We start from the raw sequence: 26,774 nt of genomic DNA, 5'->3' as shown, positions 1-26,774 counted from the left end.
GCTCTCAGGAAAAAAAAAAAAAAAAAAAAAAATTTCCAGGAAGCACAAGATCCTGGCTCACAAAGCCCGACATATTTGAACAACCTCATTCAACTATCTTATATCATTCGTTGTTTAAATACACCAAAGGCTTTTTTGCATTAACTGTTCCCATTGCTTGTAAAGCTCTTCCCTTAGAAAGCTGCTGCTTCTTGTCATCCAAGCCTTGGCTTACTTTAGTGTAGGAGGAAAGAAAGACTTTTCCTTACTACCAAACTTTATCACATCAAAATATATATCGTTATCTGACAGTTTATTATTTTGTAGATAGCCTTTAAAATATAAATCCATGATATCAGAGACACACTCTGCCCTGTCCACTTCTTTATTTCCCAGCACCCAGAACGGGGCCTGGCATCCCAATACGGAGCTCAATAAATATCTGCTGAATAAATGAACAACTTATCACTTACCAGCTCCATTAAGTGTGCCATTCTAAAAAACCAGGCTGACAAACCAAGAGGATATAGTAACTGGAAAAGAAAGTATAAACAGAAGTGCTTTCTAATGACAACAGGTGCCACCATTAGAGCCAGCAGATGACTCAACTCCTTAGCTTCCTCAAACAGGTATGAACACATTCAGAATCTCCACATACCAAGGTCATAGCACTGATATGAAGATATTTTCTACTGAAATCCCCAATCAAAATCAACTGTTAGCCTAAATACTATCCCAAGAGATCATTTTTTCCCAATATTCAAGAAAAAAAACCAAGGATAGGGTTCAAAACCCAGTAGAGGGTTCCAGTTTGTATATGGTTTAACCAAGGTTTGTATGGTTGTGAACATGGGGTAGAAAGATGTTTCAAAGAATCAATGTTTCTGAATTCTAACAAATACAACATTTAATCCCAGACTGTAATCATTTCCCTTCTCTCTTAAGGCTCTAGGAGACCAGGCCTGTGCCTTCAACTATTTCCTCTGTATGGGTGACTCTCAAATATACACCTCTAGTAAGAGTGACCAGTGTCCCTGCCAGCCTGGGACAGAAGCGTTTCCCAGAATGCTGGACTTCCAGTACTAAAAAGTTGGAGCAGTCCCAGATCACCCTATCTCCAACTCTGACCCCTCTCCCCATCTCTTGACCTGTATTTCCAACCGTCTGCTATCCCTTTAGGCAGCCTCCCAACACCACCGCAAACCTGACATGTCTAAAGTATTATCCTGCCTCCGATCAGGCCCTTCTTCCTGCCTTGCTTATTTTGTTAATGCATTAATCATTCTTCCCATAAACCGGGACAGACAGCTCAGTAAGTGGCCTTTTTTCTTGGTCTTCCATTTCTGCCCTGTAAGTAATCTAATTGATTTCTCTAATACCAAAGATTAAAAGGCTAGGCTAGAAATTCCTCTAAGAACAAGAACCACGTTTTACCAATATTTTACCCTCTATAATGCCTACCTATCACAATTTCTTACATAAAGCAGGTGATCGATACACTTGTGTTGAACTGCTAACTCTGAAGCAGAATGAAGTTCAAAAAAACCATTTGGATTCTAGTGCTGGCTCTGTCACCAACTAGTTGTGTGGCTATGGACAAATCACTTGATTTCTCAATGCCCAAGAATGAAAATAAAATCATTGTAAAAATGCTTTGAAATTCAATGAGATATTACTACCTGGGTTACTACTTCAAAGAGAGAAAGCAATGACCCTAAATTATATAAGTACCCAAAGCTCCTGATGTGACTGTCCCCAAAACACCTCATCATGGCCTCACACAAGCTGCAGTCCCTTGTTGAGGTCTTCACATGCCTCTCTTAGTTCTACGGAGTTAAATGTTTCAAATTTAGATCCTAACATATGTCTCTAGGTTCACAGCAACTCTGGCTTACCACATTGTACTCTCAATGGTCAGAGTGTTTCTAACACAGGCACATAGAAGATGTTCAAGAAATCGCTTGTTGAATAAATAAATAAGGACCCACTAGTGTTGACGCCAGCTGCTGCATATTAGCTGTCCTTCTGTTAGGCACATGATTGAAAAACCAGGTGTAGAAAAGAAGGGCTAAAATCTGTAAGGCTCCTCAATGGTGAAGTCACTGTGCCTAGAAAAACACAATAATAGCCTAACCTAGAGTTCTGACTGTTCAATGAACCTTCTGTCTACTCCCCAGCAAGGAAAGATTACTTCACAAGGAAGTGATTTCAAAACTCCAGAGTTGCTGGTGTTTATGATAATGAAGGAATTGAAAGGTAAAAATGGAACCATGCATGGCTCCCAAGAACAATGCAACGAACTCTAGCTGTTTGTTTTGGTTCCTCATCACACAATCCAGGGGGCAGCAAGGAAAAGGGCAAGGTCCCTGAGTGAAACAGTCCATGATTGGCTGTGCCAGCTCCATGCACTCAACAGCCCCAGCCGTGGGGAATTCCAAGCCTGCTTGGGTTAGCGAGTGCCCCTCCACTAGAAGAGCAGACATCCTCTTTGTCCGAAGGCTCTTTTGTTTTATTTCACTCCCATGTCAAATTAATACAAAATATACAGTACTTTAGTCTCTGAGGTTCTTCATAAGCAAGCCTCACTAAGTGTTATTAACCCACAAAAGTCTCCCAAGAGATCAGTTTACCAGCTCTAAAGGAAGTTTACTAAAAATGTATCCAAGTTCCCTCCATCCTTCATACCCGAAATCCCCAGGCTTTCCCAATCAGAAACTAGAAAGCAGTATTGTACCATGAGTAGAATGCTCAGAATTTAAAAAGGCCTTAGAAAGCTGGATTCTCTTATTTTATCAAAGAGGACATAGCAGCCCGGAAAGATATACATGGTTTTCCTAGTATCAACAGAGATGGTAGGTAGAACTCAGTTTTAACTGGTACCTCAATATTCTTTCCTCTACACTCAGAGGGAGGCAGTGGTTAAGGATGGGGGTGTGGGAGGATCAGACCACTCTGATGTTCCTGCTCTTCACAGTCAAGAAACAGTAGGCATTAGGGGCTTCCCTGATGGCCCAGTGGTTAAGAATCCACCTGCCAATGCAGGGGACACGGGTTTGAGCCCTGGTCCAGGAAGATCCCACATGCTGCGGAGCAACTGAGCCCGTGTGCCACGACTACTGAAGCCTGCGCTCTAGAGCCCGCGAGCCACGACTACTGAAGCCCGTGTGCTTAGAGCCCGTGCTCCACAACAAGAGAAGCCACCGCAACGAGAAGCCCACGCACCGCAAAGAAGAGCAGCCCCCACTCGCCACAATTAGAGAAAGCCCACGTGCAGCAATGAAGACCCAACACAGCCAAAAATAAATAAATAAATAAAATTTATTAAAAAAAAAAAAAACGAAAGAAAGAAATAGTAGACATTAAAAAAAAGGGGGGGGCTGACAGGAAAGAGGCGGGAGGTGTTTTTTTTTTGTATTTGTTTGTTTGGTTTGGTTTTTCTATGCTAAGTGCTATAGCTTGAGTCCCTACCAAAAGTAACAGAAATGAACAGGCCAGTCCATGGCTGGTGTGTCTTTGTGTTGTCTTGAGAAGATCACTGAAGCAAATTATTGTTCTATAAACAGATTAGTCCAATTTCTATCCACAAAGCTATCTCACTGGTAGTGGGTAAGTATTCTAAGATAAGCATAAAACCCAGACTGAAATCAAATTACATATGCTGTATACCCAACTAATTGGTCATTAGACTATTTTGTGCCAATAAATCAGGTTCCCTGACTACAGAGTGGCTCTCCAATGGCTTCATCCATCCACCTAAGGGTGGTAACACAGAGCTATTTTTTGTTGAGTTCTGATTAGTTATATTACGATTGTTAATTGAGAAATGTTACCTTCATTTCCTCAGACTCTTTCAGTATTGTTACTTTTCCTAACTTAGAGATTTTTTTCCAAGCTCCTATTATTACATAAGCTAAATTCCCCACTCCATTCATTCTTTGGTCAAGTATTGTGTTTATTATTTCAAGGTTCGTGTTTATTATTTCAATTAAACTAAACAGTGACAGATGTGCAGGAAGGTTGTGTGCGTGTACATGCACATTTTTAAAACAGGGAACATAGCCCTGAAGCATGGAGAAATTTTAAGCCTGAAAAACGATTTGCCCAAATGAGATCCAGTGAGAAAGCTACATATCAACAGAAGCCATCTTAACCTCCCTCACCACCATCAAATATTGCTGAAGTTTACTGCGGGCTAAAACATCAGGGGGCTATTTTGAAGGCTCAGCTGCAGGCACAGGCAATAGTAACGATGACCAAATATAAATTGAATTACCAATCAGAAAGCCATGTGGGGAAGGGCAAGATACAGTGGATGAAAAGAAGTGGTTAGAAGGATGTAACAAATTGTTGGTTCTCTTAATATTTAATACAACCACTGCCTGAGATCAAGGAGGAAAAAATTAATATTAAAAACTCTGGAACTTTACTAACAAAGCTGAGATAGAAGTTACTCACTAAGAACAAGATTCCTTCATTACTGAGTCTAAAAAGACTGAGTATTATTATGAGAACTTTAAAAATGATTATTCAAAGTTCCAGAAAGAAGGTAATATCTTACTCAACTACGGAGTGGGCTTAAAAATAAAAATCCAAGGGTCACAAACCAAAGACACAAAGTTTTAGATTTTAAACATTAAGACATTCTAAAACATAAATTAAAAAGAAAAAATATCATTAAGACATTCTACTTTTCCCCAAATCCTTTTTTTTTTTTTTTAAAAAGCAAGATAGATCTGAACCACTGGACCAAATAACATGTAAGTTGGAAGGGGTGGGGAGAATTGGAGTTAAGACCTAGTATTTTTCTTTAATTTGTTTATTTAATTTATTTATCCCCAAATCCTTTTAATCCACTATAGAAGTGGGAAAATTAAAGGATTTTTTTCTCTATGTAAAGTATTAATATGGTTTCCCAGAGGGGATGATCACTTAGTTATTCTTTATTTAATTATTAATATTTCAAATAAAAATCATAGGATACTCAGAAATAAAAAGTGTCCTAGACACATCTGCCAAAGGAGATGAAAATAAAGGCTTAAACAAGATTATATATTTTTTATTTAGAGTTGAATGACTTTTTCCCCAAACCTCATATATTACATTCTACATTTATTTCTTGCTCAACTGCATATTCTTTAGAGACTTGGTCTTTCATTCTCCAGTAGAGTGAAATTATTTTTTCCTTATTATGTTTCAAAGGTTCATAAGAAGCCTTCTGTTGAATTTGAATTGTAGTAGCTATAATTAACTGATGAAAGTTGAAATACATATTTAAATTACTTCTGTCCACCATAATTGTTGACATCCATGAGTCAGTAGTAGCATTTTATGACAAAAATTGCTAAATGTCAGAGTTCATTTTTCGGGCCAACAATGTGAGAATGATTGTAATTAGTGCAGCAAATATTCATACGTTAAGCTACATTTCAATAAGCAGAGCAATTCAAAAAAATGAAGAGTAAGACAATATCAGGTACTCATGAACCTCCCTTCTAGATTTAGAACTGCAGACAACAACTTAATCCCCTTAGAGTTAAGCTTTTAATTTATGGCTGAACAAATGAAATCTAGATTCCCTGCTTGGCACCCTAGTTTAGAATTCTGTTTATTTTCACTGAAAGAATAACTTAAAATACTAAGATTATAGAGCATAAATAAGCAAATATGAATTTCATCAGAAACCTGAATTTACAGTGATAATTTTAATGCATTTAACCACTCTAATCAAGTGCTTAAGCAGGTAATTATGCATAGGCAGGTGATTATGTTTTTTAAAGAGTGCATGAATATTTCATCAAATTCTAAATAGAAAGGACCATATAAGAAATCAGATTCTAGAAAATTAACTCAACATATTGTGTGTGTGCGTGTGCGCGTGCAAGTGTTGCTTTCAAAAAATTCCCAGAAAAAAGAACAGTGTCTTCCATTCCTATTTATTCTTAGATGATTGTTTAATAGTGAAGTCAATTTACATTTGAAGACATTCTGAATAATCCTGTTAAACACCAATTCAAACAATGTGGCTCTTGTCTAACTCTTCGGTTATTTACCCATTAATCTCTTTAAGTGTTTGCTTCCTTAACACAGCTGTAGTTCAAGAGGTGGCCAGCAGTTGGCCTCCATTTCAGTGGATTTTCCTGAAAGCCCAGATTTCTTTCTGCAAACTTTAAAACACTGTATGCCTAAATAAATTTTTCATAACTTAAAAACTTTCAGAAGGATCCAAAAGAAATACATTTGCTTTTAAAAATAAAAACCAAATAAAAGGAAGCCACACATACTGCAAAGATGTTCTCCGTAAAACATTCTGTTCAGCAGATCTGAAATGTCTCCAAAGGGATCAAGAACCACTTGGTTTGGGAACTCATAACAGGTTGGTTAAAAGCCAATAGTGACAGCCATGAGGAGATCTTTACAGCAGATTAGGCGTGGCTGAGATACCAGGCACTGGGCCTTGCCTCATCTCCCCACTCCATTTATTTGGAATGCCTTCAACTGTACTTTCAACTACAAAGTACAGTTGTTCAAAAGCCTCTGTCCTTGGTCCTCTGTTCTTTTCTCCTTTTAAGCTCTTCCCTAAAGACTGCAATCCTACTAACTACGATATTTATGAAGACGGCATAAATCTACATCTCTGTTTCTGCAATAGCACCCAAATTAATCCCCTATCTCCCAGTTCTGACTTAAATATTTCCACCAGGATATGCCACCATCATGTCACACTCAACACATACAAAACAAATGTGTTCATCATCATCAAAGTAATCTCCTCTTTCAGTCTCCTTGCCTTTGGTAACATCCATCCCACTTTTCTGGTCACCAAAAATTAAACCACAGGAACAGTCGTGGACTGCCTGGGGACCTCTATCACACACATTCAGTTTACTTCACGTGGCAGATTGCATTCTTCAAAGATGGCCACCACTATATCTCCCATCCCACACATATTTCTACAATACAATCTTGCCACTTTACCATCAAATGGTGAAGTTTAATTCCTCTCCCCTTGAATCCGACTGGCCTTAAGACTCATTTAGAACCAAAACAATGTGACTGAAGCAATGCCATGAGACTTCCAAGGCTAGGTCAGAAAAGACCATGAAGCTTCTGCCCAGTTCTCTTGGAACAGCCTCTCTGAAGGAAGCCAGCTGCCATATAAGAATTTCAGCTATCCCAAGACTGCCATGCTGAGAGGCCACATGCAGTCCCAACTAGGCCCTATCTTCTAGCCATCCCACCAAGGTGCCATAATGTGAATAAAGCTGTCTTGGACCCTCCTGACCAGTTCATCTGTCAGCTGAACACCACCAATTGAGTTCGATAAATACCCCGAGGAGAAGAATCACCCAGCTATGCACTGCCCTAATTCTTGACACATCAAACCATGAAATAAGAGAAGTCCACAGCTTCTCTTCTAAGCATTCAAAATGCCATGTGTAGAGTTGTTACTATGTGGGGATAAATATTAATTGAGATGTCACTTCTTTCCCTCCATTCCCAGAGCCATTGACTCAGAGGAAGCTCTCATCACCTCAGCTCTAGATTGTTAGAGCCGATGCCACTCTCTTCTCACTACTATCTGTCACTACAATCTATCTAACCTAACACTTCCAAAGGAAACACTACATTGATGCACCAACACCATAACCAACATCAATCTCATAATGTTTTACATTTGTAGAAAGTTTAAGAATTCAAAAGGGTCTTCATACATAGGTATCTTACTTGATCCATATAACAAAAGCCAGAGAGATCTGTCAACAGGGCAAATATTCTTTCCCTTACTTTATAGATGAAGAAATCAGAGGCTGAGGAGAGTATCTTGTACAATCTCATTGCCAATAAACAGAATGGATGTAAGTAGAACTAAGACCTCCTGTCATAGATTATTGCTATTTCTCCGTTCTACATGCCTCCTATGATCTATTTCAGGTCGAAAATGTTCAATCCCTCTCTCCATCCCTACTACAGCAAATCTGTTTTCTAGGTATCCATAATTTGACCTCCATCTATCCAAATGTATGATATTGCCTAGTAACTCTACCACCAGCACCACCACCACAAATCAGCCTGGCTCATTTACTCACCTAACAATATGCCATGCTGGTTCTAGCCTCTGAACATTTACTCATAAAGTCTCCTCCTTTCTCCTCCTATCTACTTAAACCTTACTCATGCATTAGCACAAGTTCCACCTCCTCCAGTAAGCCCTCCCAGCCTTTCTTTGTTGCTTTCTCTCTGCTATGCCTACAGAATTTGTAAATTTCACCCAAATTTTGACAATTACATTGGCTCATCTCGTTCAAGTGTCTTGGTTTCACTTTCCAGGCTGGTATTCAGCTAACACACATCCATGCAGACAGCAATCCTGGGTGCTTACAGCCAGTGTCTGTTCTGACCAGTCAGTGCCCATGATGTACCATTTGTTAAATATTTTGAATTTCATCCCTGCTTATTTCCCCAACTAAACCATATGCTCTTTGAGAACAGGAACCTTGTCTCATAAAGAAGTATTATATCCTCCAAGCCAAGCACAGTACTAAGCACACAGCTAGTGTTCAATATATATATTTGTTAATTGATTTGAAGGGAGGGAAGTGTGTTGTTTTGTGAGAAAAAAATATTCTTAAGTCATGTCTACACTGGAAAGAAAGAGCTGCAAAGACAACAAAATATTTTCAAGATCAGCAGTTTAATGTCAAGGACATTTTTTAATGTATCATTTAAAGATATTCTGTGCAGCCCATAACTGCCAAAATGTTTTATAAATGTTGTACCAGGAGTGTGAAAAAAATGCTTCAAAAATATTCAAGGAGTAGATGTCTTAACGGCCCAAAATAAAATGTTTGCTAAGGCTACACGGCTGGCAGAACTCTGCTTCATTTCAAAAAGTTTCCAGGCAATGGAAATGTTTTCCTGGAAAATACTACCTTTTATTTAGAGAACACTTGCCATGAACACTTAGTCATTAAGTAATTTAAGGTTTCCTCACAAGCTCTTTGGAGGAAATCTATTATATGAATGAATGAAATTATCAGCACCTATAATGTCAAAAAAAAAAAAAAACACATTTGGCTAAATGTACGAAATCTACTTAAGTATTTTTCCAAGTAAGGGGGAAAAGTCCTTTATAATTTTTGGTCTATTTACTGTTCTTTTAAATTTTTCTATAAGATAAAATTACGAAGAAAAACACAAAATCCTTAAGTGTTTCTCTGTCTGTAATATACACAAATCCAAAAAACTGGAGGGCTTATTTTATTCCACAAGCCAAGTAATTTTCAAACAGACAAAACAGTCATTTCATTCAATGAAAATAAATGGTAACTTCAAATCTATTTTTAGCAAAATCTTTGAGTTTGTGTCAAATCACCTTTCAATAAGAGAGCGACTGGGTTTCGACATTTCACTCCATCATCTGCAGTAAATCATACAATGAAACCTAAGAAAACAATTTCTTCCAAGAGTTTTGAAGCCAACTAAGTCCTGTTCTTTTAAACATCAAAAGACACAACTAAATTCTACTTTGAGCACACGGTTTGTGCATTTAATCTTTTTAAAATTAAAGGGATATTTGCTTTGTTTTACCTGTTTAGGATTTCGGTGAGTTTCACAAAGCCAGTGTAAGCCAGTTCAAATGCTCCTCTGTGCCTGGACTGTAAAAGGTGCTGTTTAAAGTAATCTCCTATTTCTTTTACCTTCAAAACAAAATCAAAAATAAATATGCCATTTATGTTTACACTGACAGATGTATTTATGTCAGTAACGCCACCTATTTATTTATTTATTTATTTATTTTTAGTAACATTATTTAGAACTCAGGTCTCAATGCCCATCCATTTAGCACCTATTATGCAACAGGTAATATTTTAAGCGTTTTATACTATCACAATTAATTCTCACAATAATTCCATGAAAAAAACACTATTATTATCTCCACTCTACAACTGGGAAAAATGAGGCCCAGAAAGGGCAAGTAACTTATTCAAGGTCATACAGCAAGTAGCTGGTAGAACTAGTACATAAATCCAGGCAATCTGGCTCCAGAGTTGGCCATCTTTAACTGCTAGGCTAGAACTGCCTCCCTATGCCAGCTTCACAAATCTTGCTGTGTTCTCTTTGTTAGCTCATATCATTCAACACCAACAGCAAATCACACAAGGTGACAACCCTCACAAACCTAGGCCTAGGTGAAGTAATTACCTTTTACTCCCCTCTTCAAAAAAAATTTTTTTCTATTATGGTTAAAATATACATAACATAAAATTTACCATTTTAACCGTTTTTAAGTGTACAGTTCAGTGGCATTCAGTATATTCACTTTACTGTGCAACCACCATCTATCTACAGAATATTTTTCATCTTCCCAAACTGAAACTCCAACCCATTAAACAATCCTTCCCAATAATTACCTTTTAGAGATATACAAATATTAATGGCCACACAAGATTTAGTGTGCAAAGGGCCTCCTGAAAATTGACAGGCTTCACTTTGAGTCAGAACCATGGAGTTTTCCAGAATGCTACCCAATCACTTTCATACATGCTGCTTTTCTCCATGCAAGTTTAAACAAATAACAAATATGACAATCTACTTTAAAGAAGACATGACTGACAATTAGTTGCTGATGAAGTTTTGTACAGCATTAACTGTTAAAGTGGTTGGGTTGATTCTACATTTATACCATAAGATTTGGTAGCTGATAAGCTTTAGAGAATCCAGATTTTGTATAAAACTCAGGACCAAAGCTACAACTGGCTCTCTCTTGATCCAGGTCTCCCCAGCAGGTCACAGAATGGTGAAAAAGCAAGCTAACCCAAGATAGCTCACATAGGCTTATCTAAAAACAACTTCTACCTCAGCACAGTGACTGGTATTCTGCACGCATTAGAGATGATAAACAGTAGAAAGAGTAGTTAAACGTGTAACCATGGGCAACTGCCTCAGTCTCATCTATAAACTGGGAATAATAATAGCACTTGCCTCACAGATTGTGTATTAAAATGAGTTAATAAATCTAAAAGCTCAGCACAGGCCCTTAACTTATAAACCAATTCAGTTCAATGGGACCTCTGCCTGGATTTCCAAATAGAAGAAAGCTAACGACATACTCTAAACTCAAAATATATATGATTATAGAAAGACAGGTGATACATTTAGAGAAATAAGAATCAGATATGAGATCAAGAAAGAACAAGAAAAGCAGGATATAACAGAAGTTTTTAAATTCTAACATTTTAATATCCCCAAAGAGTGCCATGTCATGTTCTTCAGCTAAAGTTTTCAGGTGAAGATCTGATGATATCCCTAATTTTTAATATTTTTTACAAGCTACATACTACTAGTCATCAAAAATCAGGAGTCAGGGTAAGCCTTATCATTTTACCTTCAATACGTAATTTCAGAGCATATTTTGAACAGAATTATCAAGCACAAAATCTGAATTTAACCCCCAAGACACACCTGAAGCTCAATAACCCTACAAAACAGGACCAGAAGAAACATCAGTTAATTAACTTGTTATGACCATCATTTCTATTATTAGAGAAACAAAAGAAGATTTATAAAAAGGCGTACTGAGGCACAAAAAATAAAAACAGGAAGTCATAGAGATGGGGTCTCTCTAACATCCTTAATCTTTTTTTAATGTTACAGATATTGAAACATACTTCAGGAAAACAGAAATGTTACTGGTAAAGTGCTTCTCTGTGGACTTACAATCTAGTTCTTAAACAAAGATCAGATTTTCACTGCTTCCTTTACCTTAACTCCCTTCAAAGGGGCTTAAACCAAAAAGCATATAATAATATCAAAGACCTCAGAGGTGAATGAGACCAGTGGATGGTCTCTCTTCTGAAGGGTAGACCTCAACCCTAGGTAATCCTGGCCTCAGAAAACAGAAGGAGATTCTAAAGACACAAGTGAGAGGTAGACCATTTTTTCTCATTTCGTTTTGCACTTAATTTCCCAACAAACCCACCTAGGTAACACCCAGGCTTAATATGAATTTTTCCCTTTGAAGAGAGTATATTTCTATTAATCAGACAGTAAGTACTTTTTTAGCACCCTGTCAAATACTTAGCAGCTTAGTGCTGGGTAGACAAAGAACAAAACAAGATGTTTGTTCTCCGAAGGCTTTCAGAGAAAACCAATATTCTGGATGGTACCCATCAGAAGCTTAACAGCAAAGCTTAACAGCACTAAGAAACGACAGCTCTTTTTGCATTGAAATGAATAATTAGAAAAAGCTTCATGGCCAGACCTTAAACAGGATATACATGAGTGAACCAATACAGAAAAGGATAATTAACATGAGAAGAAGCTGGCATACTAGAATAAATGAACAAACATTTATTAAGTATCCACTACCTGTCAGACACTTCACTGAGTCTTTTTACATGAATGAACACAGACTATACAGGAGAGTGATAGCAGACCTGGCTGAATGGCCTCAAGATTTCATGCTAGAAAATAGTGGAAGAAGACAGGGTTGCAAGGTAGGGATGTACCCTATCACAGTGGGTGGGAGGAGTCAACAGGGCAATGTGGTCCATGAGCAGCTGGACAGGGAACAGGGGCCATGCTGACACTCTCCCCTTGGATGATCAGACTATAGGGAACATATTTAACCCTGTAGAAACTTATGACAACAGTAGAATCAGAAAAAGAATTTCAAAATTTTATTTAAAAAATGAATAACTCCTCTGAAAATTCAACTCAATTGCCTTTCAATCTATTAGATACCTAGCTCCTATTTAAAGTTCATAAAAACTTTTCTTTTAACATGGATGATGTCTTTACAAAATATTTTCTTAATAAATAATATATATCTCAGAATTTCTGAAAGACAATTAAATATGGAAAAAAAAGGGCACTGATTTCTATTCTTAAAATGAAATTCTAATCACTATCTTTTTAAGTTTAGTGTATCCTGGTTCTAACCTTCCATAAAACCTACTTCTATAGGCAAATTAACATGCTTTATGGATTTACAGGGTATAAATTTCCACAGGGGAGGAGAGCTACATGCTATGTCTCTAGGCACCTATAATTCACCAACAGACTAGCTACGTGCCATGTCTCTAGGCACCTATAATTCACCAACAGACCAAACAGGGGAGCTAAATGCTCACTTAGAGCATAAAACCCACAAAGGGCAAATGTAAATACATTTTTTGTTTGTCCTTTATCTAGATAGTAGAGAGAAATACAGTAGAAAAATCAAAGCTAATTCCCCTCATTATGAGTTAGTAAGTCCAAAAAGATTCAAGTATACAGGTGGGACATTTCTACAAAGAGCATGTGCAGTGGTTAAGATCTGGGATTCTGGAGCCAAGAGGGCTAAGTTCAGGAACCCTACTCAGCCTCCTTACCAATACAAGCTAATTACATAAGTAACAGCGTTCTCTCATCTGTGAAATGGGGATAAAACTAGAACCTAGTTCACAGGATTATTCTGAGAAATAAATGAGATTATGCAAATAAGCATGTAGCAGAGTACCTGGTAGAGCATAGCAATCAATGTTGCTAAATGTCAATTTTTGTTTTCATTTTGTGTCATCAAGTAGTGAGACTTAATCCCTAAACCTTAATTTAAATTTTACTTTAAGACACAGCCACAGGCTTCCCTGGTGGCGCAGTGGTTGAGAGTCCACCTGCCGATGCAGGGGACACGGGTTCGTGCCCCGGTCCGGGAGGATCCCACATGCCGCGGAGCGGCTGGGCCCGTGAGCCATGGCCACTGAGCCTGCGCGTCCGGAGCCTGTGCTCCGCAGCGGGAGAGGCCACAACAGTGAGAGGCCCGCGTACCACTAAAAAAAAAAAAAAAGACACAGCCACAACCTTAGGAATGTCAACAGGAGTTTCTAATTCCACTTTGGTTAAATGGAATAGTTTATGAAAGTTTACACTACAGTAAGATAATTAACATTTTAAACTGGACATTCTCTACTATAGTGATTTCTTACTAACACTTGGGATTTTGTGAAAGCCCAAACATTGTCCTACATAATAACAAAGCTGATGGTTTCCTGGTATTCAGACATCTTCCCACCAGAACGTTTATTCTTTGTTTTCTGGCAAATCCTTAACCACGTGCCATTTTAACAGTTGCCTTTTAGTCTGACTTTTTGAAATGAATTTGTCTTGTATCCCCTATTACATTTCCAAGCCCTTTGAGTTCAGAGAACCACATATTCTATTTCTTAATATTCCCACAACACCCTTGTAGTAAGGCAGTCAATAAATAGTTGACTAAATGATGTAATTACATGCTCAACTTCACTTCACAGCTTAAAAACGGTAACCTGCATTCAGCACAGTTCAATGAATACTCACTCATAATTTCTAAAAAATAAACTTTGGTAAAAGAAAATACAAAAGGTAATTTCTTTAAGACTGACAAATGCTAATAAACATACATCCCACTTACAGTTCATTAACAAAAACCTAAAATAGTAACAAAAGGTACTGAGGGAACATATAAACCCAGTTAGCCATGTACATCATGAAAATTACAATAGAATCTCAAGTAGGAGTTTTTTAAATTGCTCATTTCTAATAGTTGGTAATTATTCTTAATCACGTGATTTCTGTGGCAATAATTCCTAGGAAGCAGAAAGCAGATACATTAAAAAAAAAATCTACCCAAAAGCTTCTTTTTAGGAATATTAGGGGAAATATATAAACATATGAACTGATAGTCCAGGTAGAGGAAGTTTAAAAAAATCAGTAGGTACTGGGTATCCGATATCCCATGGAAAGAGGACCAACAATGTATCAAGCAAAAGCTCTGCATCAGCAAAGCACCCAGCTTGAAACCCAGACACACACCAGTCAGGAAGTTTGTGAGATAAGGTTGCATGCACTGCTCACTCTTTAAGGGTCTCGACTTACATCCCTCAAAGCTGGTTTTATCTCTGCCTCTCGGACAGGGACATTATGAAAGAACCTTTCATAATGTGATTATAGCACAGGAGAAGGGTCAGACATGTCTCTGAATGAACACATCTTCTTCTTGATGAAGTCGCAGAGGACACACTCCTTCACAAGCAATCATCTACGGGAATGGATCATTTGCTATAAAGTTCAGTAGCAAGTTGCCTTACTGTCCTGTTGCTTGCAAAAATCTGGTTGGCTATGGGAAGCTGGGAAAATTAAATTTAAAGAAAAATTAAATGAGCCATTCAGAACAAAGGCAGCACTGTGTCATGTCGGAATACAGGCTGGGAAGCAGAAGAATCAGGTTCCTGTCCCAGAGCTGCCACAGACCAGCTTTGTGATCTTGGGCAAACCAGGTAACATCCAAGGCCTTCAGTCTCCCCTTGTGCAAGAGAGCTGGATAATATCATCTCTGTGAGCCTTCCAGCTCCAACAGTATGTGAATACAGCACTGAATACTCAGAATTATAAGCGAGCACCAGCTCCTCTCCTCGTACAGCACCAAAAATCCCCAAATTGGAGTCTCACCACCTGCTGGCCTAGTATAAACTATACTCATGTATGGGGGATGGAAGTTGTCACCCCTTTAACAAAGGGCTATAAAATCAGGATGGGCTTAAAGGAGCTGAGTTCCATGAGAAATCCTCTCCGTCGTCAAAATGTGAGACCTCAAATATAAAATGGCAGTAGAATCCTATTCCTTTTTCAGTAGTGAAGGGTGAGTGGAGAGCAAGAGAAGCAACAGGCTTAACACCAGTATTTCAACTTCCTTCATCCACTGAGAGAAAAGGAGATCATGGTTTTTATGATTCTTGGTAATAAGAAATCCAAGTTCCCGATTCTCCCCAACAACGCGGAGCACTCTGCCCGTAAGTCACTTCACTGCCTCTGCAGGTCTCTTGTGGTCACATTCACCTACACTGTTGACGCGTACATTTGTAGCTTTGCCACTAGGTGCACAGAAGAACTAGTGATGCCAGGGCGGCTATGCCCTTGGAAGGAAGGTAGACCCTAGGTGTGGCCCCGGCACTCCAATGCAGACTGCATTCTTCTCTGTCATTTATATTTTTAACTCTTAAAAGTACTAAATACATAGGAATATGTTTAGTTTAAAGGAATTTCACAGAACAAAACTATATGTTTAAAAGCAGGAATCCTCTAATAATATAAGTAATACTAATTTCTTGATAACTTTAGATTTCATTGACTAAATGCCCCTGCATTTTTTTAAATGTAAAAAAATTAAAAAAATTTTTAAGAGCATTTTAATTTTTTTAGTAAAATTTAGCATGATCAAGACTAAAGTTTTCCACAGAGGGCAGGGTTTCAATGTCAGAACAGTGCTATCACATACACTCTTGTTCACTCACTCAGTCATTAATTTCTTCTCAAACATATATATGTGGGGTCACCACATGAACGGCGACATGGAGAAATGACTGGACCTTATTAGAATGGAAATGGATATTTTACAGAAAAACAGGATTCTATTTCTTATTCAAGAAAACAGTCATCAGAAGAGTTCTTTGGTTTATAAGAGCCTCTCTTTGTTATTGTTGTTGTTTTACAAACATCTCTTCTATTTTACATTAGTTCCCAATTTTAAAAAATTAATTCCCAATTTAACCTGGATATCCCATATAACTTCATAAGATTTGGGTGCTCTGTAAAAGGTGTCAGGGCGAAATGATTTTCACAGGAAGCTTTCAGGTCTTTCTCAGTTATAGTAAAAGTAAAATATGTTTCCCTTAATTTTGTTTTTAAACACTGGCCAACAAACCTAAAACACTAGATGTTTTAACTTGTCCTTGAAAAGTTGAGAAGTCAAGGGGCTCTAGCCCATATTTACTTCTTAGTGAGATGGTGAACATCAGTGAAGTAATCATTAATCATAGCTGGATTCCTCAGCAAAGACGCTGGCACTGGCACTCCAGCCAGTCACCAGTAAGGACTGCAAGTAACTCTAGGACACTAACGCCTGTTTGATTTGGAAGAGAATAAGGAACATAATGAAGCTGGCAGTGTTCTGTTCCCCTCTGCCGTTCTCTGTCTCAGAGCCTTGCAACATCACAAGCCCAGCTGTTAACCAGATGCAAACACATCAGCCACAGAGAGTGTGAGAATAAAAATATTAGCATTATTTCCATGGAACTGGTCACATGGTTATTACAGAAATAATCAGCATTAGCATACAATATTTGTTTTGTTCTTAAATGTCATAACACCCTATGGGAGAAATTATCTTTATTTGAAAAAGGTTAAAAATGAAAGTACATGTTATGTGTCTTTGCTGGAAAATGGTGGGAAATGGATTTGTTGAAACCATATGGAAAGGAAGAGGGAATCAATTAAAAACAGAAATCTAATAAATCTAAAATATTTCCAAATGAAATGCTTGTGGTAAGCTAATTTCTTATAAACACTGCACTCAAGTCACTTGAATAGTCCCAGATGGAACTGACTTTGTGGTCTTAAAATAAAAGTCAGCCAAAAAAACCAAAGTAACTACAACTTTATCATCAATGTAGAGGGAAACATGAGATCCATAATCAACCAGTATATAAAGAAAAAATATATATATTTTTTTTTCTTTGCAAAATTTAGGAGGTTTGTGGAGTTTTACTAAATAGACAGTTTCTTTTACATTTGAATTTTAAGTTTGTGTGTGTTAAATGGAGAAATAAAAATTCAAATGTTAATACTGAAGTTAAAAGTGAGGTAAAAGCTATCATTATTTATATAACTTAGAAAAATAAAAACATTTCTAAAAATGCCAAAGTTTGGAAATGGATTGCAAGATCCAATTCCTATACTTTAATGAACTTTCTTCAGTTGACATCTGTAAGATTTTATTCAAGAAAAATGTTAAAATTGTTTTTTAAGTTATTAAAAAAATTTTTTAAGTTATTTAACTTTTAAATAAAAGTTTGTGATTTATGCTTTGACCAGAAATTATACCAGGTGGAATAAACAGCTACCCTACCTGTTCCACTGTCAATAATCCATCAGGAGATTCTGGCACAGACCGCATGGGTAGAAGCTGGCACAGTGAGCCTAAGAGTAAAGCGACTTCCTTCATGCTTCTCCAACAACATACCAGCACCATCTGAGCAGTTACGTCACATGTTTTTCCTTCTTTACCTTAAAAAAAAAAAAACTATTGCAACACTAGACACTTGATTACTCACATCCCAGGTTTCTTAGAACAAGCTTATTCATAATTTCCCCAAGAATAATCTGCTTGAACAAACCAATCTGTCATATGCTATATTTATTCAGGAGAAAATAACTAACATTTGTTGGGAATGTGTTATGGGTAGGAATCACAGTATTTAATATACTATATTCAAAATAAATTTTAAAATAAAACACAATATTATTCTAAAACCGAAGTCTAACCTTTGGAAGTTAATGAAACAAACTCTTCCTGCCTCTCAGTCATCCATAAAATATGACTATAATAAATATATTTTATTATTTGTTTTGGTGAGGGTGGCTGCTATGTCAGTAAAAGAATAGGATACGACTTTCCTTTCAAAGGAAAATACAAATTCTCTTTCAAAATATATTTAAATTCCACGGTCAATTAGCTATAAGAATCCTTACTCTCTTCTTCTAGCTTTAGAAATATTTTAGTACTGACATTAAAAAAAAAAACCCAAAAGAAGCTATTAAATTTAAAATGTAAGTTAACAAAATAACCTTTTTAACGTAATCCCATTTGTCTTTTAAAAGGCCACTAAACTCAAAGGATAAATGTACATACACTTAAATACATAAAATTGGTCTGAAATGATGTATACTAAAGAGGGATGAAGTAGGATTGAGGAGGAAATAAGAAAATGAAAGAAAACAAAATTAATTTGTTTTTAATTCATATTTATCTCTGTATTATTTGAAACTATCACAAGCATACATTTGTGTTATTTTGTGTAATTTAAAAAAAAAAAATCATAAAGAGAAATTTTTACAAGACAATATCCCCATCTAGTGGAGAATGTAGAATATGTTATAAATAAATAAGGTATTACTGCTTCTGATGACTTTTTACAGCATTATAGAAAATTATAAAAGAACTAATGAGAAAACAAACAGTAAGAATTTGAATTCTGGGGCTTCCCTGGTGGCGCAGTGTTTGAGAGTCCGCCTGCCAATGCAGGGGACGCGGGTTCGTGCGCCGGTCCGGGAGGATCCCGCGTGCCGCAGAGCGGCTGGGCCTGTGAGCCGTGGCCGCTGGGCCTGCGCATCCAGAGAGGGCCTCCGCAACGGGAGAGCCCACAACAGTGAGAGGCCCGCATACCGCAAAAAAAAAAAAAAAGAATTTGAATTCTGGAGGCCTGGTACAACAGAGCAGCTCACATTTCTCTGAGTCATAAATTTGTTTCCTTTAAAAGGCTGTTTGACTGACTACGAGGACTCTCACATCAAACCATAGTGCTGGGAGAAGCAGACTGCTCCCCAAACCCAAGTTCACCGTGCATCACTGTTCCTACATCACCTGGCTGTCAAGACAGGTTTCAGTACTCAAAGGCTTTTTGCTGAAGCACCTTATACACTGCACTGGTGAACACCATTTTCTGGTAAAGTCTTATAAACTCATTCCCCAAAATAAATCATTTATAAGCTCAAAAAAGACTTTATTTTCTAGAAGTGTACTACACACATTTGCAGCCTCTGATTTACTACAGAAAAAGAGCATTTTGCACATTTTATTTGTTGCTTAAATACTGACTACAATGCTGATTTTATATATACCTTTGATTTCTGCAGAAGTATCAATATTCGGTACACTGGCACTCAAGTCCTCCAAATCAAAGCTATCACATTCTTTCAAAATTTTAGCTCGATTGAAATAATCATTAGTATCTCGGGGCTGAATCTCATTCAAAATCGTCTGCAAGCGGCTTGCTGACTCTGAGGGAGAGAGATGAGATTATGTAAAACCCCAGTTCCACATCACATGAAGACTTCCCTCACGGGTATTTGCCCTCAAAAATTTTGTAATTTTCAGGGCTTCCCTGGTGGCGCAGTGGTTGAGAGTCCGCCTGCCGATGCAGGGGACACGGGTTCGTGCCCCGGTCTGGGAGGATCCCACATGCCGCAGAGCAGCTGGGCCCGTGAGCCATGGCCGCTGAGCCTGCGTGTCCGGAGCCTGTGCTCTGCAACGGGAGAGGCCGCAAAGGTGAGAGGCCTGCGTACAGCCAAAAAAAAATTTTCTAATTTTCAGTACTTGATAATTAGCACTATAAGAAGGGACTCACAGGATGGATAATGTGAAAATTATTTATATAAGGTCTTCATGACACTTGAGTGTACTTTCAAAATATGGTGAATATTTTAAATAGGGTAAAGATTGGACAAAAAAGCACAACAGAAACTGTTCATAGACAAAGGCTGCCATCTCCCTTACATTGTTTTTCTCAGTGTTGTCTAAGAATCTCAAATACAGTGCTCAAATAGATGAAGGAAGAGCAATAAACTTCAATGAATTTTGTTTTAAGAGGTAAGAAACCCCACTACCAACAAAAATAATCTTTTATGGCCCAGGAATACCATGAAAACTCCGTATTTGGCTTTGAAATGAATAAGTAATATACTGCTTTCTAAGTTAGATTTCCAGTCCTAGTATTATATTAAAATTCATTTTTATTTCTTAGTAAGCACTCGCTGGATTAGGAAATGTAAACTTCACGAATGCAAGACTTCGTTCACTGCTCAACTGCTAGTGCCTAGAACAGAAACTGGGTCATGGCAGAGGTTCAGTAACATGGGCTGAAGGAATTTATGGATGACTAGGTAATAAAGAGCTAGGCAGGCTCAGATTTTCAAAGAAAATAACAACAGGTAATCATCTGAAACCAATTAACAAATCAAAGAATGGGTTACTTACTGTATACCTATTATACACACTTATATTTTAGGTATTATGGGAAATACAAAGACCCAAACTGCTATCATAATGGTTCAGCCAACATCTTATGTTTACTTGTGGCTTCCATGAAATTTTGCCAAAAACAAATTTTGACAGCCACGAGAAAGTAACACTCGCCCAAAAAGAAACCATAGAAAGATTAAGAAAAAAGAGAGGGGTAACCAGAATAAAATTTTAAGAACCATTTTTGTGGCTTTCAGGGGAGACTTTTTTCAAAGAATTCAGAATGCATGGCAGATAACATGGGAAAGACATAAGAAAAATGGAGACAACCAGAGGAAAAAAGAAAAGGCAAAACTAAGGAAAAGTTAGTGGACCATAGACAGCTTTTGAGACTGACAGATATTTTAAAACTTTAATAACAAACAAAATTTTAGCATACTCTGAAGGCCCTACCCACAACTGGTGACAAACATTCAAGATTTCTCACCCCAAATATATTGGTATGGCCTGATCCAAATATTAGCTATCAGACTGGATGTTCTTTATTCCTATGCACTGTTTAAGTAGGAAAACTAAACCAACAAATTTTAGTATTTAGACTATCAGCCAAAATAAATCTATAACTGTATCTTAGTATCATGAACCACCACCAACCTTCCAACTCATTTTTAGTGAAGAACAAAACGTAACATTTTCTATGCAACCACACAACTCTAGATTAGTTTAATTATCGGCCCAAAGTATTGTATTGTATGATGCAGTGTGTGTTTATGATTTACTCAGTATGTTTTTAATAGAAGCCTCTCATTTGCACTCCAAAATGCATTCACCAACTTTATTTCAACACCAAAATATAAATTTACTTCATGATTTTCTAGGTGTTCAAAGGAACGTTCATGTTAGTACATACCTTTAACGGCCAATCCCTTCTGGCCTGTTGTAGTACAGATCCAGTAATCCCCTCACACTGTCCCTCTCCATCCCACCTGGGATCCGCAACCATCAACATCATCTGCAGCTGACATCCAACCATCAACATCGTCAGGGCTCCTCCTTCTGATGTATCGCCAGGAGGTCAACAGTAGCCTAACACTACGTCATAATGCCTACGTCATCGACCTCACTTCACCTCATCACACAGGCATTTTATCATCTCACATCAACACAAGAAAAAGGGTGAGCCCAATGTGGTAAGATTTTTTGAGAGAAACAGAGAGAGACCACATTCACATAACTTTTATTACAGTATACTGTTATAATTATTCTGTTATTATTGGTTATCATTGTTAATCTCTTACTGTGCCTAATCTATAAATTAAATTTTAACGTAAGTATGTATGTATAGGAAAAAACATAGTCTGTATAGGGTTTGGTACTATCTGTGCTGTCAGGCATCCACTGGGGGTCCTGGATCGTAGAGCCCTCAGATTAAGAGGGAACTGCTGTATACACATACCACCAAGGGCATCCCAGGCACTGAATTTAGTTCCTATACTTTCAGGAATTGTTCATTCATTCTAACAACTATTGATAGTGTACCTCCTTCTGCCAGGCACTGTGCTAAGCACAAGGGAGGAAAACAGACAAGATTCCTGTTAAACTGCAAGAACTCCATGAAGGAGAAATCTATGAGAAGGGGAGAATGCTAAGAGACAAGACTGGCAAGGTAGCAGGAGCAAAACTATTACAGGACCTGGTCACTAACATATTTTAAATAAAAAGGAAGAGGGGGTGGGCAGAGCACAGGGTTAAGTAAAGATTATGTGTAACATGATAGATTATATGACTAGAAAAGATTACTTTGGATGTGGTAAAAAGGAAATGGAAGGAGATAAGAGTAGATGTGGGGAAACAAGAGAGGATAAAAGCCTACAGTAAGGTAAGAAGATATAGATAAAAGAAAAAGAGATTTGAAAGCTATTTAAGGGGCACCACTGAAAGAACGTGGAGACAGGCTAGATATAAGGAGCAAAGGGGAGATGTCAAGCAGCCCTAGGCTCCTGACTTGCATAAACAGGTCTCTGGTAGGGCCATTTGCAAAAATACAAGGGTTGGGAAGGAAAAGACAGGTCAAAGTTCATGAGTTCGGTTTTGGGCATTCTGACTATCTCCTCCAATTTTTTTTTTTTTTTTAATTAAATGGTCTTTGTATGTCCAATGGTCTTTGCCTATTCAGATTTCTAACAAGTTGCCTTCTCTGACTGAACCCCATCAACTTCTAATTTTTATACTGCCTGCCAGAATACAACCCTGGTAGGTTGTATTCTGAAATGACATATTATAAAACCCAATTTACTCCAGAGGAGGAAGTACCTTGCTGATCACCTGGCTATTTATTTATTTATTTTGGTTATTTTTTCATAGTTAAAAATATTACTAAAAAGGCAGAAATATCACTAGTCATAATAATAATTTCTTTCCCCCCTATTTAGCCTCTGTATCTCTCTGAAGAAATGATTAGGGGAAAAAACATAGTAATTCTAGCTTTCTTCGTTTACTGACCTGCATCAGTGTCCATGGGGATGAGGCCTTCTGGGGAGGAGCTCTGAATAACTGGAGACACCACGGCGGAAAGCCTGTAGGACGTCACAAGGAGCTTCTCCACCACGGGTCTCCACTCACTCACCAACTGCAGGCTGCTGCAACAAAGACATTAGGGTAGTTTACATTAAGAGCAAAAATCACATTTTCAAGATGAAATTAATAGACAAAAGGGGTCAAAAGAATTTGGGTTTCAAAATCATGCAATCTATAAAATATTTAAGACATAAAATATGTGTATATATGTATTTTTTTTTAAATAAAGTTATTTATTTATTTATCTTTGGCTGTGTTGGGTCTTCGTTGCTGTACATGGGCTTTCTCTAGTTGCGGTGAGCGGCGGCTACTCTTCGTTGCAGTGCGCAGGCTTCTCATTGCAGTGGCTTCTCTTGTTTCAGAGCACGGGCTCTAGGTGCACGGGCTTCAGTAGTTTTGGCTCGTGGGCTTCAGTAGTTGTGGCTCACGGGCTCTAGAGCACAGGCTCAGTAGTTGTGGCACACGGGCTCAGTTGCTCCGCAGCATGTGGGATCTTCCCGGACCAGGGCTCGAACCTGTATCCCCTGCATTGGCAGGCAGCTTCTTAACCACTGTACCACCAGGGAAGCCCTATATGTACTTTTAAAATCTAATTTTTAATTACCTTTAAGGCAATATGTTCCTTTCCCAGGACACATTCCAATAAGAGTTTAATGCTCAGAAGTGAGTACTGAGGAAAGAGCGGGAGGGATATACTTACTTCAGAGCTAGCTTCCGCAAAGCTCCTGTTATACAGTGGACCCGCCCGTACATTGGAAACGATGCTGCTGCCTGAAGCAGAGAATTTTCAGCCCGAGATACTTCTTCCTCAAGATTTTCCAACAAGCATTTGATAACTAGAAAAAGCAAAAAAAACCACCAAAATAACGCCAGTTTAAAAACACATTTACAAATTTGTACACAGCAGAACAGTTTCCACGAAAGCACCCAACTCAGCTGAACTTTATACTAGAGGTTTTTGAATGAAAAAAGAGATCTTTCAAGGTTATCCAGCCTGTTCTCCATTTCCAGTTAAGGTAGTACTGTGTCTTTGCCCTAACTTCCTGGATCCATTTACAGCATTCATTCTGGATCATTGCTCCTAGACATCCTCTACCTGGGTTAACAGACCCCAGGCCTATGTGCCATGTGCTATTTGGACAGATTTTAAGAAACAATGGCTTTACTGATATATTACTCATATACCATACAATTTATACAATTAAAGTGTACAAGTCAAGGATTTTTAGGATATTCACAGCTATGTGCAACCACCACCACAGTCAATTTTAGAACATTCTCATCCTCTCCCCCTCAAAAAAGTCTCACCCATTATCAGTCACTCCCCTCCCTGCACCTCTCACCTTCCCCAGTCCTAGGCAACCACTTAAGCATTTTCTGCCTATTCTGGACATACCATATAAATGGAATCATACAATATGTGGCTTCTTTCAAAGTTCATCCATGTTGTAGCATATATTAATATTTCATTACTTTTAACAGCTCAGTAACAGTCCATTGTATGGATATACCACATTTTATTCATCCATTTATCAGATGATGGACATGTGAGTTGTTTCCACTTTTTGGCTATTATGAATCATGCTGCTATGAACATTCATGCACAAGTTTTTGTCTGGACATAGTTTTCATTTTTCTTAAGTATATGACCATTATGGACTGAATGTTTGTGTGTCCCTGCCTGTCCCCCTGCAAATTCATGCTGAAACCCTCACCCTCAATGCAAAGAAATTTAGAGGTGGAATCTTTAGGAAGTAATCAAGTTTAGCTGAGGTCATGAGGGTGGGACCCCCAGGATGGGATTAGTGTCCTTATAAGAAGAGGAAGACAGACCAGAGCTTACTCTCTCCTCCATGTGAGCACAGACTGAGACGGCTGCTGTTACAAACTAGGAAAAGGGTTCTCACCAGGAACCAAATCTGTTGCCACCTTAATCTTAACCTTCCCAGTGTCCAGAAGTGTGAGAAATAAATGCCTGTTGTTTAAGCCACCCACTTTACGGTATCTTGTTATAGCAGCCTGAGCTGATTAAGACAATGCCCAAGAGAGGAACTGTGGAGTCATATGGTAATTATATGTTTAACCTTTCAAGAAACTACCAGATTGTTTTCCAAAGGGGCCACTGGACCACTAGGAGGGACTTCCCTAGTGGTCCAGTGGGTAAGAATCTGCACTCCCAATGCAGGGGGCCCAGGTTCAATCCCTAGTCAGGGAACTAGATCTCACATGCATGCAGCATATGGCGTGCAACTAAGAGTTCACATGCCGCAACTAAGAAGCCCACATGCCACAACTAAGACCTGGCACAGCGGAAGGGAGAGAGGGAGGGAGGGAGGGAGGGAGGGAGGGAGGGAGGGAAGAAGGAAGGAAGGAAAACATAGGGCAGTAATTACATGGTAGGAGGAGGGAGCTAGGATAAAGAAGAGGCTTCAAAGTTATGGGTGCTGTTGTATCAATACTTCTTAAGCTGAGTGTTATTACCTAGCTTGGGGACAGAACTTGTGAAATTTTTATATTATTGCTATTTAAATCCTATATATTTAAATATTCTTTGTATGTTTGAAATATTTCAAAAAGTTTAAAAATGTCTTAAATTTGAAAGGCTTTACATGAAGTCTGAACTCCCCAGTTCACCCCAATTGCAGACCTCTTCTTATCATCTTATTGGGGTCTCCTCTGGAATCCAGCCCTGAAGCAATTAGAGCTCGGCACATGTCATGTTCCATGGCACTGTCATCTCTCTATCCCCAGCTCTATGGCCACATTTCCACCAGAACTATCCATGGCCTCCTAATTTTCTCCCATTATTAGGTCTCTTTTTCATGGCTTTTTCTACTATCTTGGAGAGAATAATTGTCAACTCTCTTTCAACATCTGACCTCTGTTTTGTTTAATAAAAATCTCTACCTATCCTTATTTCTAGTACAATTCCAAAATGAAGATTTACTAGGATAAAATTAACTACAAGAACCCCCAACAAATATTTGTTTAAAATCATTAGATCTAAATCAACTCAGACCCTAGGTTTTGGAACTGGCTATATGGGAAGAGTAAAAGGCAAGGGTATGACAGCCAGTTAAAACATAAACCCCAACAGACAAAGGAACTCTGCTCTATATAGAATTAACAAAGATGATTTGGCTATAGTCATAGTAAAATTTCTGTAGAAAAAAAGTACATTTTTGGTAGAGAAAGAAGTCTTATTTAAATAAAAGCTCTATTAATGTACATTTGCATATGTACTTATTTAATGTGAATCCTCTGTTTAGAAGCAATATAGTTGAGTAAACTATTTATTTGAAAAGGAGAAATTCATGATATACTTATATGCTGGTAAACTACAAAGCTGGTAAACTCTTAAATAAAAAAAAACCCACAAAAAAAAAAAAAAACCCCACAAAGT

At 37.9% G+C, this 26,774-nt stretch overlaps 1 protein-coding gene across 1 annotated transcript in view; it reads right to left on the bottom strand.

Annotated features, from left to right (window-relative positions):
• THADA (THADA armadillo repeat containing) overlaps positions 1–26,774 on the bottom strand; it is a 311,584-nt gene that overhangs the window by 239,975 nt on the left and 44,835 nt on the right. Inside the window, 5 exon segments of the mRNA XM_065890727.1 lie at positions 9,568–9,677; positions 17,903–18,060; positions 19,675–19,833; positions 23,297–23,433; positions 24,072–24,207. Of these exon segments, the coding sequence (XP_065746799.1) occupies positions 9,568–9,677; positions 17,903–18,060; positions 19,675–19,833; positions 23,297–23,433; positions 24,072–24,207 (700 nt within the window).

The sequence above is a fragment of the Phocoena phocoena genome, chromosome 14 (assembly GCF_963924675.1).
Source record: "Phocoena phocoena chromosome 14, mPhoPho1.1, whole genome shotgun sequence".
In the NCBI taxonomy this organism is placed as follows: Eukaryota; Metazoa; Chordata; class Mammalia; order Artiodactyla; family Phocoenidae; genus Phocoena; species Phocoena phocoena.
This window is presented reverse-complemented; position numbering and strand designations above follow the sequence as displayed.